Source organism: Lissotriton helveticus, chromosome 12 (assembly GCF_964261635.1).
Source record: "Lissotriton helveticus chromosome 12, aLisHel1.1, whole genome shotgun sequence".
NCBI classification, from domain to species: domain Eukaryota; kingdom Metazoa; phylum Chordata; class Amphibia; order Caudata; family Salamandridae; genus Lissotriton; species Lissotriton helveticus.
Genome location: NC_136073.1, coordinates 94,811,845 through 94,832,493, shown reverse-complemented (window position 1 = coordinate 94,832,493; position 20,649 = coordinate 94,811,845). Strand labels below are relative to the sequence as shown.

Below are 20,649 nucleotides of genomic sequence, written 5' to 3'. Positions count from 1 at the left end.
GGTCTTCCGGAGTACCGATCTGGGTCGTCCTCGGAGGTTCCGGGAGGGGAAACAAAGAAACAAAACAAAGGAGCCGTTAGTCTTACCGGACTTCGTAGGTCGGACCCTTTTACCAACACCGGGGTATCCGTGAGGGGAAGAAACCGACAGTGAGGAGGGGACGGTAGGGTCGGGGTAGGTATGGGACACAAGACGGGTATCGAGAGCTGGTAGACGTGCTGAGTGGAGGGACGTGAAGGGGACAAAGGGGTTTTATCTACAAGGTGGTATGGTGCTTTACAATATATATACAGTGCTGCGGGTGACGGCGTGATCCTACGGACAGGTCTAGACACAAGGGAGTTATTTACACTGCACCTAATGTGCTACAGGGGTGATTCCGATTCACTCACCCGCTCCGCCGCAACTCTCCAAGTTGAGTTGCGGCCGCTCCCCAGCAACCTCCTGCGGACACCACCAATCTTCGGACCACTCTTCCTCCTCTTCGGTCGCCTTCTCCTTCGCCACTCCGGTCGGGGTCTCCTGCCACAAGCTCAATCCGACGCCTGACTGCTTCCTGTGACCAGCTTTTCCAGCGTCCGGGCCTCGCAAAGGGGAGGTACTTCCGGGGTCAGGAGGGTGTGTTTCCGGGCGTCCGCCGTTCCGGATTGGTTCCTGGAACAGAGGACAGAGGGTTGGACGTTTGGTGGGCCGGGTTGTTGCCATGGACGCTCTGGATGCGGTTTCTGCTTTGTACGAGGGTCTGAAGGGACGCGGAGCAAGGACGGCATTGGAGGGCGCCGCATCACATCTATATATATATATATATATATATATATATATATATATATATATTCACTGAAAAAACCATAGGTTATAGACCATATATAGTTAGGAATTAGCATTTACAAAACCTTGAAAATTCACTGAAAAAACCATAGGTTATAGACCATATATAGTGAGGAATTAGCATTTAAAAAACCTTATTTTACTCACACAAAACCATTGAAATTCCATATATAGTTAGTTGCACTACCTATATATCGCGCACCCGCAATCCACTGCTGATGATGTCACATATTACATCATTCATGACATGGTCAGTGACATCACTGATGACATCTCAAATGACATCACTGATGACATCACTGATGACAACATCCAGTGACTGTATGTTTCTGTAAAGTTAAAATATGTCTTACATATTGAAGAATGAGTGGATGTATAAGTGTCTGGACGAAGGATTTAGTAGGTGCATGACTGAATGTATGAGTGAGTGATTAAATGTGTCTCACTGAGTGCATGGGTTAGTGACTAAACTGTCTTAATTTGTGCATCATTATGTCTGTTGTTCTGTAAACTGCTGCATGTGTTGATCAGTAGCTATATGAGTAACTATATGGGTTATTGATTGATTGCCCAAGTATTTGCATGGGAGACTGAGTGTGTGTGTGGCTGGCTGGGAGGTGTGTGACTCTGTACAGATCAATGTGTACTTGTATCAATGATTGTATAAGAGAGTAAGTATGTGTTAGTATATGGTTGAAAACGTAAGGTGCTCTATGTTTAACTGTATAGAGTAGAAAATGGAAGTGTGATTGATTCTTTACAGGACTGACTAGGTGTGTGAGTAACTCCATGGATGAGTGGCAGAGTGTGAGTGTCTGTATAGGTGCATGAGTGCATATGATAGTGTTGTAAAGATGAGTGATTGTATGTATGAATGATTGTATGGGTGAATGAGTGAATGTGTGTGTAGACGTAGGAATCAGTGAGTACGTATGTAGTAACTAGTATTGGTGTGTCAATGGTTTCAAAAAGTATACTCTGTTTTTAACACTGGGTGAAACAGAGGTTATATTAAAATGTGAGGAGATGCATTGTATTGTCACATGAATGATATCATCAGTGATGTGGTCATTGATGTCAAATGAGATGTCATCAGTGATGTCATCAGTGATGTCATTTGAGATGTCATCAGTGATGTCATCAGTGATGTCACTGACCATGTCATGAATGATGTAATATGTGACATCATCAGCAGTGGATTGCGGGTGCGCGATATATAGTTAGTGCAACTAACTATATATGGAATTTCAATGGTTTTGTGTGAGTAAAATAAGGTTTTTTAAATGCTAATTCCTAACTATATATGGTCTATAACCTATGGTTTTTTCAGTGAATTTTCAAGGTTTTGTAAATGCTAATTCCTAACTATATATGGTCTATAACCTATGGTTTTTTCAGTGAATTTCAATGGTTTTTTAATAGCAAATATCATAAGCTGTCGAATGTCAAGTACGTGGTAAGTGAAAACATTTTCGTGTTTATGCACACTGATCTGCTTTGAATGGTGCCCCCCCCCCCTCATTTCTATTAGGAGTACTCTCTCTTTGCAGATAGTGAAAGGTAGTTAACGCAGGCCTTTGCCCCCGTTGTAATCCGTCATGCCTGCTTCTCTCTCCATTTGATTGATTGTTATCCAAGTATTTACTGTTTTAGAATTAGTTCTCTTTGGTTCATTCTCTATTTACAAACAAACACAGAGTCGCAATACTCTGTTTAGTCTTTGCAGATAACGAAAAATCGTGTAAAAAAAAGAAAAGGAATCGAGTAAAATCAGTAGGCCACTAATGGGATCTCTTTTTGACCTCGCTAAAATAGAAACATTAGGAACAACCCCTCATGACAAATACAAAACTAGTGAGATGAACTGAACTCCACACAATGATGGCTGCAAAACAGCTCGGCTCCGCCACCCACCCCGCCCAAAATAACGATAAAGAGCGGCTGCCATGATTGGTTGCGGAATGGCCACAACGGAGCTACGAAATGGTGGTGCTCTCATGCTAACCCCAGCTTCAGTCTGAAACATCCAGAAACACTGTAGACTACCAATTCGATCAGTTCCGGTAGCGCCCCAATCTAACCCGGTAGAGAAGAACTAGCCCTCCCCTCTTTGACTGATGGTTCTTGTTGCCTGTCCCTTCTGTTGTCATTTAACAGAACTATTTAGCCTGCTGAAAGGGGTTGTGTTTCGACCGCTGGTTGGTGGAGACATTTTGACTATATTCTGGACCTGCGTTGTCGCGTAATGCGTCATATGACGCGCCGCGTTAGCGCATCCGGAAGTCATCCGGGGCGCGCAGCGCGTAACGTAAGCATAACAAGTCATGTGACTTGTTAATAAAACTTTTCATTGGTTCATTTTACTTTTCTTATTCTAATGATGAAAGCCTTGGTCATATCACCTAAAAATTACGCTTTTAATTACTTCCGAACATTATTTTTTCTTAAATATATGTTATAATGTTCCAGGCTAATGTACTTTCCCGGAAATTTTACAACTGTCCTGCAAGTAAAATATATTCTTTTTTCGAGAAAAAGAGCGTTTCTTCGTCCCATGACGGAGCCGTTGAGCAAAAGAGGGTCGACCTGCTGTCTTAGTCGCCGATACGCCTGAATATGAGATTCTTATCGATCACTTTATGTTGCAGGAATAGAAAACACAACAGCCCTTGACCATTTATCTTTACTGCGTTCCTTCGTATTATACCTTTTACCCTTCATGTAATTGGTCTGCTTTATTTCACTTGCCTTTTAATGATTCTAAAACAGTGACTATTATTAAAAACTTTACCAATGTATATACTACTACCATGTTTTCTTTTAAAAACCTTTATTGTGAAAATTTCATTATACAAATACGAGCCTATAACCACGTGGGCCTGCCACGGAGCAAACTGTAATCGTATATGATGAATAGACATTTACACTGTAGAGGAACGTAACGGGCGGGCCATTAGGTTGCAAGAACTAAGGTGTCTAACAGTTACGGAATCGGTGGACGTACATTTTATAATTAAAATACGACAGGGCCAGTTACAATAAAATTATCTAGATATACATTTGCGGGCAAGTACCATGGGTGACGTTAATTCGAATTTTCAACAGTACAGTAATCAATAACACATCAGAACTTAATATCAATAGGGATGTCGAAATATTCAATCAATTCTCGTCCCCGCCCGCCATGTGCTTCAAAACTGCATACGTATCTCGTGATTTCAAGGTTCTGCAACCAGTACACAACAAGGAGTTACGAGTCCCATTTATTCCGGCGCCATTTTGGGCGAGGACGGGCAGGTCCAGGATATAGTCAAAATGTCTCTACCAACCATCGACTATGATGATGTTCATATGCTGTATTTATTAGAGTAACACTCATCTGTCCACATGAAATTAATTTACCACAATCTAAACATGTCATTTTAATCTTTCCAAAGTTCTTCTAAATATTTGGGACCGTTTCCCTTGCCTCTGAAGCTCTCAGTGCCACTTCTTTGATGAATGTACTAGCAGGTCAGGGGTTCTCCTCCAAATCTCTCTTTTATGCAGCACTATAATTAATTGGTGCCACCTCTCCATATGACGATGCATGGTATAGTTACCACAACTATATTTTTTTTCGGTTCCTCTGGAGAGTTCATCGTGGCAGATGAAGCGTGTAACGTACCGGGCATTTACCTTTTTTTGCATGTACAGGAAAGGAAAAAAAAATCGAGCGTCCGAGTTCTAAGGTGTCCAAGGGCCATTTTAGTGGACCAGGCCCAAATCCAAAGAACAGGCCGCCATTTTGAGAGTCCTCTTGCAGCCGCCTGTCGCTGTAGCATCAAGAGCAGCCGAAACTCAGCTGAATGGCAACTGAAACGGTAAATGGGCGCCCCACTACATTTCAGCATTGTAGGATGACCACACCAGTACAGCAACTTGCTAGACATCACCTCGGTGCCATCCGGATCTCGGCGCCCCACTGCAGATGAAGTGCCTCTCAACTATGAAACCACCACGGTGACATCCGGATCTTGGCGCGTTGTGCTGCCTTCGGCCTATTCGCACATCGGTCCGCTACTGACGCCATCTCACAGGCTAATGGGGTGACCCACGCCGAGTTTCAGCATTGTAGGATGACCACACCAACTTGCTAGACATCACCTCGGTGCCATCCGAATCTTGGCATCTCAACGCCTAGTGGTATCTTCCATACAGAAAATATTGTTACGCTGCCTTTGGCCCCATTCGCACATCAGTCCGCAACTTAGACATCACCTCGGTGCCATCCGGATCTTGGCATCTCAGCGCCTTGTGGTGTCAGTCAGAAAATATTGTTGCGCTGCCTTTGGCCCCATTCGCACATCAGTCCGCTACTGACACCATCTCACAGGCCAATAGGGCGCCCCACGCCGACTTTTACCATTGTACGATGGCCACACCAGTGGCACAACTTGCTAGACATCACCTCGGTGCCATCCGAATCTTGGCATCTCAACGCCTAGTGGTATCTTCCATACAGAAAATCTTGTTATGCTACCTTTGGCCCCATTCGCACATCGGTCCGCAACTTAGACATCACCTCGGTGCCATCCGGATCTTGGCATCTCAGCGCCTTGTGGTGTCTTCTACTCCGAAAATATTGTAGAACATATTGTTGCGCTGCCTTTGGCCCCATTCACACATCAGTCCGCTACTGACACCATCTCACAGGCCAACAGGGCGCCCCACGCCGACTTTTACCATTGTACGATGGCCACACCAGTGCCACAACTTGCTAGACACCACCTCGGTGCCATCCGGATCTTGGCATCTCAGCGCCTTGTGGTGTCTTCAAATCAGAAAATATTGTTGCGCTGCCTTTGGCCCCATTCGCACATCGGTCCGCTACTGACGCCATCTCACAGGCCAACGGGGCGCCCCACGCCGACTTTCAACATTGTAGGATGGCCACAGAAGTGCGACAACTTACTAGACACCACCTCGGTGCCATCCGGATCTTGGCGCGTTGTGCTGCCTTCGGCCTATTCGCACATCGGTCCGCTACTGACGCAAACTCACAGGCCAACGGGGCGCCCCACGCCGACTTTCAGCATTGTAGGATGGCCACACCAGTGCGGCAACTTGCTACACACCACCTCGGTGCCATCCGGATCTTGGCATCTCAGCGCCTAGTGGTGTCTTCTATTCCGAAAATATTGTTGCGCTGCCTTCGGCCCCATTCACACATCGGTCCGCTACTGACGCCATCTCACAGGCCAACTGGGCGCCCCACGCCGACTTTCAGCATTGTAGGATGGCCACACCAGTGCGGCAACTTACTAGACACCACCTCGGTGCCATCCGGATCTTGGCGCGTTGTGCTGCCTTCGGCCTATTCGCACATCGGTCCGCTACTGACGCAAACTCACAGGCCAACGTGGCGCCCCACGCCGACTTTCAGCATTGTTGGATGGCCACACCAGTGCGGCAACTTACTAGACACCACCTCGGTGCCATCCGGATCTTGGCGCGTTGTGCTGCCTTCGGCCTATTCGCACATCGGTCCGCTACTGACGCAAACTCACAGGCCAACGGGGCGCCCCACGCCGACTTTCAGCATTGTAGGATGGCCACACCAGTGCTGCAACTTGCTGGACACCACCTCGGTGCCATCCGGATCTTGGCGCGTTGTATTGCCTTCGGCCTATTCGCACATCGGTCCGCTACTGACGCCGCCTCACGTGCCAACGTATTTTCTCCGCATTTTACACCCTATGCCGCATAACAGGTCATGTGACTTGTTTATAAAACTTTTCATTGGTTCATTTTACTTTTGGTTTCCTAATGATGGAAGGCTTGATCATGTGACCTAAAAACAACACTTTTCATTGGATGAAAACTTTTTTTTTTTCCCAAACGATGAAAGCCGCACCTTGTTTCTGGATGTTTCAGACTGAAGCTGGCGTCAGCATGAGAGCACCACCATCTCGTAGCTCAGTCGTGGTCATTCCGCGAGCAATCATGGCAGCCGCTCCCCACCAGAAGCCTGCAGGAGTCGGAGCCCCCAAAACTTTTGATGAATTCTCAAGGCGGAGGGGACGCTTTCGAGAATGGGGTCCAAGACCTAGCAGACAAGCGTCCGATTTCCAAGGTGTCCCAGGGCCATTTCAGTGGACCAGGCCCAAAAAGGAAACAGCCTGCCGCCATTTTGAGACTCCTGTGACAGCCGCCTATCGCTGCACCGCAAGAGTGGGCGCAACTCAGCTGAATTGCGGCATTTGACACAGTGGACCAAAAACGGACGGAATGGCAACTGAAACGGTAAAGGGGCGCCCCACTACAACAGATGACACTCCACCTGGAGAGGCCCATTCACGCCGCCTCCCCCGGGGCGCCCCACGCCGTTATTCGGAGCAGCATTGTAGGATACCAAAACCAGTGCGGCAACTTACTGGACATCACCTTGGTGCCATCGTTCTGCTGCCTTGGAACTATTCGCGCAACAGTTTGCTACTGATGACCCACCCCCCGCGACGCCCCATGCCGTTATTTGCTGGGTGGCAACTTACTAGACATCACTTTCGTGTCATCTAGATTTCGGCGCGTTCTGCTGCCTTGGAACTATTCGCACAACAGTTTGCTACTGATGACCCACCCCCCGCGGCGCCCCACGCCGGAAATCTGGACGTTGTGCTGCGTTGGGACTATTCGCACAGCCGACCGCTACTTCGTTGTTTTTCCCTAAAAATGTTTATATGTTATTACTATTTTTGTTTTCTTGTATATATTTATAAATTATTAAAGTTTTATAATCTTACTACTTTGTCGGAGTGCTATATATATTTATTGTGACACATAATTGTAAAAACTTTGATGTACAAAGAGTCATCCCTGGAATCTTCCGCTTCAGGCTCGGTCCCCTCCCCAATCACAATACAGGATGGTTTTCAGATAATAGCAACGCTTCTGCTGTGCCGGATCTCATCGAGTGTGGGCCTTGATCTACTATAACTCCTTTGAAGAGGGGTGATTCTTTACAGCTGTGGCCATAAACTACATCTGCAGGGCTAGCTGATACCCTAGGACCAGCCTGGACAATCGGACACAGAGGAAAAGGAGTGTCAGAGGGTGCGGTAGTGAATAGGGCGAAAGGGAGGTGTCGGGCGGGCACAGGGTGTGATTCTCAGGGAAGAGCAGCGCAGATGGGGGGAGGTTTATTACCCATGCATAAGACAGAGAGCGGGGGTGACCACTGCCTGGGGGAGATGCTTGCGAGGGTGGGGAGCCATGCTAAGGATCGACAGCGTGCACAGAGTGGGTCTGGTCAAGGCATCTAAAATGGCTGCCGTGCACGACAAAAGTGTGGCATTTGAAAAAAGACAAGATGGCGCAGACAATGTTTTTCAACACTTCCTGATTTCCTTCGAATCGAACGTTAACAGACGTTGGGGCATATTACCAAAGTTAAGCGATATTTATCCCTAACGATGCTTAGCAACGATTTTTTTACTGTCAGAAATTATCGCAGATAAACCTTGCTATTATCAAGGTTCATCGGAAATACGATAAAAAACGACCGCAATGCATTAATATCGCTGAAAACTCAGCGATATTCATGCATTACCGAGCTAATGCTCTTAGCCATGTTATCCACCTCCCATTGGATAACATGGCTAAGAACTCCTCAGGGCAGGTGGTAGCTTTTGCAGATATTCGCGCTTATCTCGAATATTTCCAAAAGTTGATAATAGGAGATAGCGATGTTAGCGACTGTTTCCTGTCGCTAACATCTTGGCATGCCCACTTTGCATGTCATTAGTGATAAATATCACTCACATGCAAAGTGGGGCCCAAGATGGTCGCTATCTTCTACTAGCCGTCGCTAACTGGTGTTAGCAACAGCTAGGTAATACACATATAATTTTATCTCCGCGAAGCGGAGCGCTGTTACAGATATATATCTTGTTTTTGAACGTTAATTTCTCAAAATGCACTGAAGCACATATATTGAGACCTAGCAAAGGCACATCGGGCTACCAGTCCCTACAATTTTGCCAAGTTTCGTGCAAATCCATTCAGCTGTTCGATCCTACCGAGAGACAAGATGGCGGCCGCTACGGACTGTTTGGAATGTTTACAGACACCGGAGAGCCAATCAGCTTCGCTTCGCAAAGCTCCGTAACGCGAAAAGTACGCGAAGCGGTGCGGTGTTACAGATATATATCTTTTTTTGAACGTTAATTTCTCAAAATCCACTGGAGCACATATATTGAGATCTAGCAAAGGCACATCGGGCTACCAGTCCCTACAATTTTGCCAAGTTTCGTGCAAATCCATTCAGCCGTTCGATTATTATTATTTTTTTTTTTTTTGCCCCGCGGGGCCCTTTTAAAACCTCCACATCAAACCTAGGGGGTCAGCGAGGATCTACTATTCCCCCTTATGGTCATTTGCCCCTTCGCTTTCGCCTCCTCTTGTCTCTCGATCCTACCGAGAGACAAGATGGCGGCCGCTACGGACTGTTTGGAATGTTGACAGACGCCGGAGAACCAATCAGCTTCGCTTCACAAAGCTCAGTTGCGCGAAAAGTACGCGTCCTGGGCCGCTGCCCAGTCCGCTGTTACAGATATATATCTTTTTTTAAACGTTAATTTCTCAAAATCCACTGGAGCACATATATTGAGACCTACAAAAGGCACATCGGGCTACCAGTCCCTACAATTTTGCCAAGTTTCGTGCAAATCCATTCAGCCGTTCGGGCTAAAAGTGAGGCCAACCGCCCTATGGAAATTAACATGGGAAAAACGCGTTTTGGGACCCCCCCTTTTTTCTCGGCCCCCCCTTGACGAACCCCCCCAAAATTTTCAGGGGCTGCTCAGAAACAAAATGTGCCATTTTCCTGAAAATTTCAGCCGATTCCGTCCACAAACGCCAAAGTTATTAGACATAGAATTTTCAAAAATCCCATAGAGAAAAAATCCTAACTATATATACCTACTGGCGACCGCCAGTAGGTAATATATATATATATATATATATATATCAAGGGTATTGCTCAAGCATCTCCTGCCCGCTCCAAACCGAAAGTTGTATCGTTGCAAAGGACTTCTTGGGCTAAGTCCTATTAATCAGGTTCAAGGAAAACGATACTTGTGGGATTTTAAAAGTTCTTTATTCCGCCGCCGCCAAACGCGTTTCGACTGCCAAGCAGTCTTGCTCACTGGACAAGAGGCAAAAGCGCGCGGCCATTTTTAAATAAAGAAGTTACACGTAATGAACTACATGTCAGCAGACATGAAAGACAGACTCGTAGTTTTTCTTATAATCATAACAGTGTTAGCAAGATCATTAATATTCTGCGGCAAAACAATATGACGATTAAATAAACCACATCTCTGTGTTACCTTTTAAGTTAAATTGCAAAAACGGACATGTTTGCATGCATTTACGCGTACATTTAGAATTTTTCAACAAACTTTATCGACAAACAAATGGATGTACAACCCCATTCTCGCCCTAGTGGGCTTTGCGCACATAAATGTGGATAAGCATAGGCTTACAATGTGGCTCAAGTGAGCATATACATCCTTTTAAGTACATTAACCTGCTTAACCATGTCACATTTCAACTGAATACCATTGTCAAAATTAAACCGTCTGTTTTGCCAAAACTCATTTTTTAAATATCACTGTTTACTAACACTGTATGCCACCAGCTCAGCTAATCGTCTCATAGTCTGTCCAAAAATTGTTCTTATTCGTGAACAGATAAATACATCAGTTACAGATAGCTACTCTCATTGTATTCACTTACTATGATTTAAAGGTGTGTGTGTAAATCTTCCTCCATATTGAGACCCTTCGGTTGTTTTGAATCTAGCTTTATTATATAGCGAGATTCCAACTGTCTTAATTTTTTTAGACGATTACCACCTCTTTGGCTTGCAGGAATTGAGTCAATCACATAATATGTCAGACCACTAGTGTCTTTGTTGTGCGACTTCTCAAAATGCCGTGCTACGGGGTAGGATCTATCAGAATTCTTGATGGCTCTCAAATGTTGCAAGATACGCTTATGTACCTCATTGATTGTGCTCCCCACGTACCGCAAGCCACAAGGGCATTGCAGCACGTAGACAGCAAAATCTGTCTTGCATGTGTATTTGCCTTTGATTTTTTCAACTCTGTCACCAAGGCCTAATTTGTACTTATTACAATTTATCCCATGCATGCATGCCTTACATTTTAAACATTTCACAAAGCCATTTTTCTCTGATAGCCAATTTTTCTTTGGACGTGGTTTTTTAAGTGTGTTGCTCACTAGGGAATCTCTGAAGGATTTTGATTTTCTATAGGTGATTTGCGGTCGCCTGTCTACCTCCTTCCCAAGAATCGGGTCATTCTTAATGATATGCCAGTGCTTGTTGAGTATTCTTCTCACCTCAACATGTTGTTTACTAAATGTGGTTATAAACCTACACTGGCTCTGTTTAGATTGCGCAGTCTTCTGATTAGAAAACAGAATTTCCTCTCTATTCTTTTTTGATGCTTTATGAATTCCATGATCGATCCAATTTTCAGGGTACCCTCTTTCAGTGAATCTTCTTTTAAGCACCCCTAATTCTTTTGCTGTCTCTTCTGGGGTACTGCAATTACGCCTAACCCTCAGGCTTTCCCCATAGGGGATGCTACACTTTAAATTTAAAGGATGAAAGCTCTGTGCGTGCAGCAAAGTATTGCCGCTTGTAGGTTTTCGATAGAGACTGGTTTGTAACCTTCCATTCTCTACGTAAACTCTAAGGTCTAGGAAATTAACACTGTCCCTACTGATGGAACTGGTGAACGTGAGGTTTAGGTCATTAGTTTGCAGACTATTAATAAAAGCCTTAGCTTCGCGCTCTGTTCCCCTCCACACCACAAATAGGTCGTCAATAAAACGACTCCAGTGAACTATGTGTTCCTCCCACTCTTTCTGATACTGCGTCCGGACGACCTGCTCCTCCCACCAGCCCATATGCAAATTAGCATAGCTGGGGGCGAAGCAGGTCCCCATGGCAGTGCCACATGTCTGGTGGTAGAGTTGGCCATAGAAGAGGAAAAAATTGCTGGTTAAACATTTTTCCACCATACGTAGAATCATTTGAGTATGGGCCCACAGTGTAATCGACCTAGTTCCCAAAAAGTGTTTCACTGCACGTAAGCCATCGCAATGCCTTATACTAGTGTACAGTGTGGCGACATCAATTGTGACTAGTAAATAGTCATCTTCCCAGGGTATATCATAGATCCTTTTAAGGAAATCCCCGGTGTCCAGTATAAATGATGGAAGTGCCTTGGTGAGTGGATTAAGAAAGGAGTCTACAAATTTAGAAGTATTTTCCAAAGCACTTCCTATTGCAGATATTATTGGGCGGCCGGGGGGATCAACAATGTCTTTATGCACCTTAGGTATTAAATAAAACACCGCTGTAGTAGGCTGGTCAATTTTAAGAAACATAAATTCATCATGGCTTATTAAAGATGAATCATACCAACTTTGCAGTTCTCTATTAAATTGCTCATTGCTGTTTAGCATCGTGTCTTCTGATACCTGAACATAACATTTCTTGTTATTCAATTGCTTATATGCTTCTAATAGGTATTTGTCCCTATCCCAGAGAACTACGTTGCCCCCTTTGTCCGCATTGCGAACTATGCAGTTATCACATTCAGTTAACTTTTTTTATCAATGCATAGTAGGCCTGTTGCTTTTTAGAAGTTGCTTTATTCGGTTGAACATTTTTGCCCAGATTTTTCAATTCATTTTGAACTAGTTCATTGTAAACATCAACAGTATCCTTTGCTGTTGTGGGAATAAATCTTGAACTAGGCCGAAAATTAGTAGGGGCATCCTGAAAAATGTCAATTTCTTCTTCTTCTGCAATCGCTGCAGCAAGACTGTTTACTCCTGGATCTTGTGCTACTATGTTACTGGCACGTAAGTCCATCATCAAGTCCATGTCATCCACCACTAGGTTGCCTTCATGTGTTGCTCCACCCATTTGGTTTCCTGTGGTTCTTTTCCTTGGGTTCATCAAAAAATGTTTTTTTAACTTCAGTAGTCTTATAAACTTAAAGAGGTCTATTCTGGTTTGCACATAGTCCAGATCCGCCTCTGGACAAAACGACAACCCCAGTTCCAAAATTTTCAGTTCTTCCTCAGTCAATTTTACATTCGTCAAATTTATCACAGATAACGTTTTCGTTTCATTGGTTACTATGCCACATTCTTCTGTAAGCCTATGCTTATCCACATTTATGTGCGCAAAGCCCACTAGGGCGAGAATGGGGTTGTACATCCATTTGTTTGTCGATAAAGTTTGTTGAAAAATTCTAAATGTACGCGTAAATGCATGCAAACATGTCCGTTTTTGCAATTTAACTTAAAAGGTAACACAGAGATGTGGTTTATTTAATCGTCATATTGTTTTGCCGCAGAATATTAATGATCTTGCTAACACTGTTATGATTATAAGAAAAACTATGAGTCTGTCTTTCATGTCTGCTGACATGTAGTTCATTACGTGTAACTTCTTTATTTAAAAATGGCCGCGCGCTTTTGCCTCTTGTCCAGTGAGCAAGACTGCTTGGCAGTCAAAACGCGTTTGGCGGCGGCGGAATAAAGAACTTTTAAAATCCCACAAGTATCGTTTTCCTTGAACCTGATATATATATATATATATATATGCCCCGGCCCTAACATATTAACTGTGCATTATATCAATGCTTAATTTGAGCCAATTGTCAACACCCACACTTATGATATGTCTTTCACTTCGTGGAGGTGTTTGTCCAATTTAGAAATGAGCAAAACAACAGTTGTTTATTAATTCAGTATACATTAAAATGTCTAATGTCTAATACAGGCCGCCCAAGCCATTCTTACAGCTTTGGGGGCGTGGAACAGTCTGAATTGTCACATTTGTAGGAGTGTAACTTTTAGTAGGTGTGTTGGTACTGTCTTTGGCAGTGCCGGCTGGGGCAGTGGGTGGTGCAAGCTGTAGTAGCCTCTTGATGATGGCCGTGGCACTTATTTTGTTACAAATGAAGCACTGCATGATACTCAGATCCAGGCATGGGTGAGGTGCATCTTCCCCACTGCCTCATCACATCCTTTAGTAACTTTGACCATTATACCTTTCTTATTACCCTACAATTATGTAGGAGCACTGGAATCAAAATACTGAATTTGTTTACATCTTACCTTAAAATCAACTTCCAACTTATATAAAATAGTTAGCCATTCCTCATGCCTAAACAGCTGTGCATACTTTTTTACTCTTCCCGGCTGACCTGAAGAGAATTGTTTCTGCCATTTTAAATGTTACATTTCTGATTTCCCTCCAATAGTGAGTGGAAAAAGTTTTCTAAACATGAACATTTTAGTATTTTGACTTTTGAGCAGTTTGTGTCATCTACTTGCTAAAAATTGCAGCTGACTTAGATGAATGTCAACTATGTAAATGTAATTGCAAACATAATTTTTGATGTTTTTGGAAATACTCACACAGTTGGTAGCTGTCTATGAGGCGCAATCTACCCGAAGGTAAAAATACCAGCTTTCTCTTAAAAAGAAACTGGGATCGCCATGAGAAAAAAGGATTTTCCACGTCAGTGACGCCCAGCTCTACCTTACCTTCTAAACCGGACTCAGTATTATTAACGTTGCAGGCAGTCTCGAGATATCTTGAAATTGGTGACAGGATTCAATCACAGACTATAACCCCTAACTGCTCCTCTCAAAATAAATCCCTACTCCTTTCCTCTCCCCGTCCCACCCACCCACATTCCTTACCCCATAGGAAATTCCTCTGCCATATCTGACAAAGCCAAATCAGTACTCTGCATAGAACAGCTAAAAGTGCCAAGAATAAACTCCAACCGCTTGGAAACATCAATCAGATAATTTTCTGACTTCAACATTGTTTTTCATGCTCTATTACAATCTCTAGTCGACTAAGGAAAATTTGTCGTCAATGACCATCCCTAAACTCAACTGAAAGTGGCACTGCAGTGCATCTAATATCTACAAACCTCCAAATTTAGTCACAATACTCCAGATGCATTTCCAAAACAGCCAGCTTGCCACACAAAGCAGTCACGTGAGGTCACACAAATAGAATTCTAAGAAAATAACTCTCTGTGGGTGCATGTGATAACCATGAAGCAAGAGTGACTTCCTGCTTGAAACCTCAAAAGTTTCACCAAGTAAATATGGCTCAGTTCTTCTCAGCTTGTGCCCCAGAAACTTGAAACTTGTTCCAGCCAGAACTCCATCATACCCTTCCCTTCCCACTTTCATAAACAATCTGAAGAGACAGGCCTTTCAAAGGCACGGCTTTGACACTAAAGATGCTGCACCAAATTATTGTCGTACCCTAAATTTTTGGCCACCCCAAGCATTATTTGATTGTCTCTGTCTCAGCCGTTTTATGTGTATACTGAACTGAATCCCATACTAGCCTGAGTATCTTTGTCATCCAGAACAGCTTTGCTATGCTACCTCTGATATGATATGGGCCGATGCATGCATTCATCTATAGCCAACTAAAATGTGTCCATATATAACTGTATATTATTATTTTAAATTACATGTTTTGTGTGCAATCACACATCTTGTACAGAGCTCCGACACTCATAAATGGACAGGCTCACGATGCAGGAAATTCCAAATTATTAAATAAACTCACATATAAATATACTAGCCAAGCTTTTGATTACCTAAGCAATTCACTTTGTGCAGAGTTAGAGCTCACTTTCAGATAATACCAATTGCAGCGCATCTTCACCTGTGGTCTTTTGGACCGGTTCGGCGTTCGCCACACCTCACGATAGTCTGTGACTGTTTAGAAAATTGACTAGTGTTAGCGGGCATAAAGAGAGCATGGATTAAAAGCAAAAAGACAAAGTGATATGCTTAAATCTAAATGTTGATTTCCGTGGATTGTGTTTCCCTCTGTGCTTTACTCTGCAATTGGTTTTCATGGCAGGTTTAAAAGAAACTGAGATAGAACAAATTTACATGCAATTAGTTTTCCTTTTTGTTGCTGATACTTTTGCAGACGCCTCCTTCAGTGTGCAGTCCCAGCTGCCCGCCGGGGTTCAGGATTGTTCCCATACAAGGGAAGCCCGTCTGCTGCTTCCAGTGTGTGCTGTGTCCCCTGGGAGAGATTTCAAACCAATCTGGTATGTGAATGAGCAGTTTAAAGTGCTCAGTACAACTGTATCATTTTGTTAATGAAAGTCAAACTGCGGCTGTTTCTTTAAACTTTAATGCTGTTTTACTCTTTCAGACTCCATTGACTGTTTGCAATGCCCCTGGAATCACTGGTCCAATGAAAAACAAGACCAATGCATCCCAAAAGTCATCGAGTTCCTCTCCTATGAAGACCCTCTTGGTGTTACATTGACCACAGCCAGCATTTTGTCTTCACTGACTTCTCTTTCCATTCTAGGACTCTTCATTCACCAGAGGAGCACTCCCATTGTCAGAGCAAACAACCGCTCCCTCAGCTACCTCCTACTCTGTGCACTCACCCTCTGCTTCCTGTCCTCTTTGGCGTTCATTGGCTACCCCACAACAGAAAAATGCCTCATTCGGCAGGCTGCATTTGGCGTCACCTTTGCTCTTTGCGTTTCTTGTATCTTGGCCAAGACCATCATGGTGGTCATTGCTTTCAATGCAACAAAACCAGACAGTAACATGAGGCGATGGGTTGGACCAAAACTGTCCTACATGGTCATTAGTGCCTGTACCTTTGTTCAGGTTGTTTTGTGTGTATCCTGGGTGCTTTCATCTACCCCTATTTCACAGTATAACACAACCATTCAGCCTGGGAAGATCATAGTTGAATGCTACGAGGGACCATCAATTGCTTTCTGGTGCATGCTGGGATATCTTGGACTTTTGGCTACTGTCAGTTTCATAGTAGCCTTCCTAGCCAGAAAACTGCCTGACAGCTTCAATGAGGCTCAATTTATCACCTTCAGCATGCTTGCCTTTCTCAGCGTTTGGATTGCGTTTATTCCGGCCTTTCTCAGCACCCAGGGCAAGTACATGGTGGCCATGGAGATATTTGCAATCTTGTCTTCCAGTTTGTCTTTACTGTCCTGCATATTTCTACCAAAATGCTACATTATTATGCTGAGGCCTGAGATTAATTCAAGGGAACATTTGATGGGGAGGGGAAAAAGTAACACCATCAATGTTCAGTGAATGTGGACAAATAGGTCAGGGAGCTGCTTCTCAATATAAAGTAATAAAGGATAAGTGTAATAGTTATTGTTATGCATCACTGGAATGCATTGATGAGTGTCTATTCTATGGTCAATCCAGTTGACTTCACTATTCTACAGTTTAAAGAATGTCTAACCCTCCCATATTCACAGGCTTAGGTATATCACTGAACAAAAACAACTTCAAAGCATATAGGATCACATGTTGACAATGATGTTTTCATGCATATCCAGATTTAATATATGTTCTTGTTACTATATGAAAGATGGATGAGAGATTGCCTCACTGGACCTGGTTCACTAACCCATGTTTATCCATAAATATATGTTTATGGTTGGAAATTGTTCCATCTATGGCTGTCAGTAATTCACAGAGGGATCCCTGACAGACATAAATGTTATTACTGCAGCGGATTACTCCACCCCGAATGTGGAGCAATCTGGGTGCACAGACATAATATCGACTCCAAAATATCGTTTGGACAGAATATCGAGGAAAAAATATCGTTTGGACAAAATATCGACTGGACAGAATATCGACAGCCAAAATATTGTTTTTAAGGTAAGTGCAGTAATATCGACTGTAAATAATATAGAAAGTGAAAATATGTAAGTATATACTATAGATAGTAAAATAAATTGTTTTTATTTTTAGGGTTCAGGGTCAGTTTTGGGTTTTTGGGTAAAGGGGTATTTTTAGGGTTCAGAGTCAGTTTTGGGTTTTTGGGTAAAGGGGTATTTTTAGGGTTCAGGGTCAGTTTTCAGTTTTTGGGTAAAGGGGTATTTTTAGGGTTCAGGGTCAGTTTTCAGTTTTTGGGTAAAGGGGTATTTTTAGGGTTCAGGGTCAGTTTTCAGTTTTTGGGTAAAGGGGTATTTTTAGGGTTCAGGGTCAGTTTTCAGTTTTTGGGTAAAGGGGTATTTTTAGGGTTCAGAGTCAGTTTTCAGTTTTTGGGTAAAGGGGTATTTTTAGGGTTCAGGGTCAGTTTTCAGTTTTTGGGTATTATTTTATTATATTTTATTACTATATATATATGTTTAATAAATATGAAATAAAAAAATATTTATTTAACTTTCATTAATTATTTAATTATTATAAGTTAATTTAAGTAATTTTAAGTATATTTTAGTAATTAATTATTAATATTAATTTAATTTAACACTGTTTTTAGTAAATACGATATTTTTTACAACTATATTTTTGTAAACGATATTTTGTACTCGATATTTTTGTACTTACCTGTTTGTACATACAAACTCGATATTTTTGCTGTAGATATTTTTTCCTCGATATTTTGGGTAGTCGATATTTTGGTAGTCGATATTCTTTCAGTGATCCAGCAATCTGATGTTATAAAACTGCAGTCTTTGGCGAAGCATGAAGTTTTTTGACGTTTTCTTTAACCAGTTTATTTATAACATTTCGGTCACTGCTACAGAGAAATGCTCTTAACACACGATTTTGCATTTGGCTGCTCCTAGGTTCAATCCCGCCCCTCATAATACAAGTAACATATCTCTTGCATTGCCTAATAATCATCTTTAGGTCGAGACAAGGCAGCGCGCATGCGCCGTCTGGAAGACCTGGAGTAGTTTGTTAAAAAGACTTTGCTCCCGTCTGCCGCTTACTATTGGCACGCTGCAGTGCCTGTCTTGGTTGCAACATCCGAGGTGGCTCACATAATCAATCAATCAATCACATTTATAAAGCGCGCTACTCACCCGCTACTACCGCTATGCTTCGGGGCTTGCTCAGAGTCAGCAGCTCTAGCTGCTACTCTGATACAGTGTAGTATTAAGAACAGCACTAAATGGCCGTGACACACCTGTGAGTCAGACATGATAAAAAAACACACTGAGATAGCTTAAGCCAGACTTTCTAGTTTCTACTACTACTGCCAGCAGTGCGCCTCAGTTCATCATAAGAAAGTTGCAGGCCGCATTCATTGGCATTGGCAGCCCTGCTTGTGCACATTCAATTAAATGCAAATCCCGTGACCCGAAGACCCACCGGTTGCTGAATGAACCGCTTGAGTCATTGCGGCCTTGAGGCTACCCATTAGGGAATTGCTCACGGGCCACGCTAGTTCAGCGAGTTGCTGTGATATCTCTCTGCTTGAGAACATTTTCTTTTAACTTAATAGCACTGTCACGATGATCATCATCAGCTGCCTGCTGCCCTGTTTGAAGCAGGAACGTGCCAGGCAGCAATGTATGATACTAATCTATGCAGGCATGCACAAAGATGTAGACAGAATTTTCAGAGCCTTTGTTAGGTTTTCTTTAATTCTTCATATTTGTAATTGTATTGCCCTCGCTCGAATAAGCTTTACTTTAATGCTCACGGCAGTCCTGGCCGCTTCTTTTCCCATTCCCTCCTCGTTTCACTTTACTGTTGGTCCTGGCATCTTCTCTGTCCCTCTCCTCTCAACCTTCCCCCCCATGATTGAAGTCACAGCTGAGTCTCTGCATTCTTTCTTTATTACACTCGTTAAGGCTACTGCTGACACCATTGATAATCCACATACAGTTTGCACTGGACATCTATACAACGTTTTACTTTTTTTTTTTAAGTTTGAAAAGCTTTATTAAGTTGAAGAAACAATGTAAAACATCAGTACAATAGCACAAATTAAGAGCAGTAGGAATAAAAGAATTGTGGAGAATAATGTGCCAAGAAACAAGAAAGACCCCCAAAAGGGGAAAGCGCTATACAAAGGAAAAAATGCTTTTATAACTTTTCATTTTGGGGGGAGGAAAGAGAGAAAGAAAGAGTGAAGAAAGGGAAAAAGGAGGGAATAGAAGGGGAACAGCAATAGAAAAAGTTATGATAAGAGAAATAAAGAGGTATGAAATACGGAGAAGTTCACAGTAATAATAATAACAGTAATACTAAATATAACAATAACATGTGATCAAGAGGCACTTTTAGATATAAAATCTGTTAAAGGGGACCAAAGTAAATCACGTTTTATCAACAATGGAATAGAGGAAGCACATGCACGATCTAGTCTATGATGATGGCAGAGCAAATTCCACCAAGCATTATAAACCACGTTTGTAGTGTCTTTCCAATTAGTTGTTATAATTTGAAAAGCGATAGCAATGCAAAGATCAATAAACTTAGGAGAATGGAGTGGGACATCCCAAACTGGGGCCAAACCACCCAGGAATACAGAAGAAATAAAAAAGGGAACATTAGTAGATAAAATCTTATTAAGTGTAGACCAAATATGGGACCACATGCGTTGGACCTTGGGACAGAGAAAAAACATGTGAACAAAGTCACCAGGAGTGCATAAACAGGACCAACACTTCTTTGTGTCTAACAATTTAAATTTAAACAAATCACAGGGAGTATAGAATAATCTATTGTAGAAAAAATAAAGGGTTTGTGTAGTACTAGCAGAACGAGAGGTGGAATGAAGTTTGGACCAAATAAGTGAGGGGAAAGTTTGATTGAGGTCCGATTCCCAGATAAGTTCAAGATTAGTTTTAGGCGTATCAGTAAGTGAAGGAGAGAGTAATTTGTAAATAGCAGAGGCCTTAAGAGGAACCTGAAAGTTAGGTGGAGAGGCAAGGAGGG

The 20,649-nt window shown here is 42.8% G+C and overlaps 1 protein-coding gene across 1 annotated transcript in view; it reads left to right on the top strand.

Annotated features, from left to right (window-relative positions):
• Window positions 1-17,090, top strand: part of LOC144797926 (vomeronasal type-2 receptor 26-like) — a 38,109-nt gene extending 21,019 nt beyond the window's left edge. Inside the window, exons 3-4 of the mRNA XM_078668728.1 lie at window positions 15,893-16,016; window positions 16,124-17,090. Coding sequence (XP_078524854.1) covers window positions 15,893-16,016; window positions 16,124-17,046 — 1,047 coding nt within the window. The 3' untranslated portion in view covers window positions 17,047-17,090. The remainder of the gene's footprint in view (window positions 1-15,892; window positions 16,017-16,123) is intronic.
• The last annotated feature ends 3,559 nt before the right edge of the window (window positions 17,091-20,649 follow it).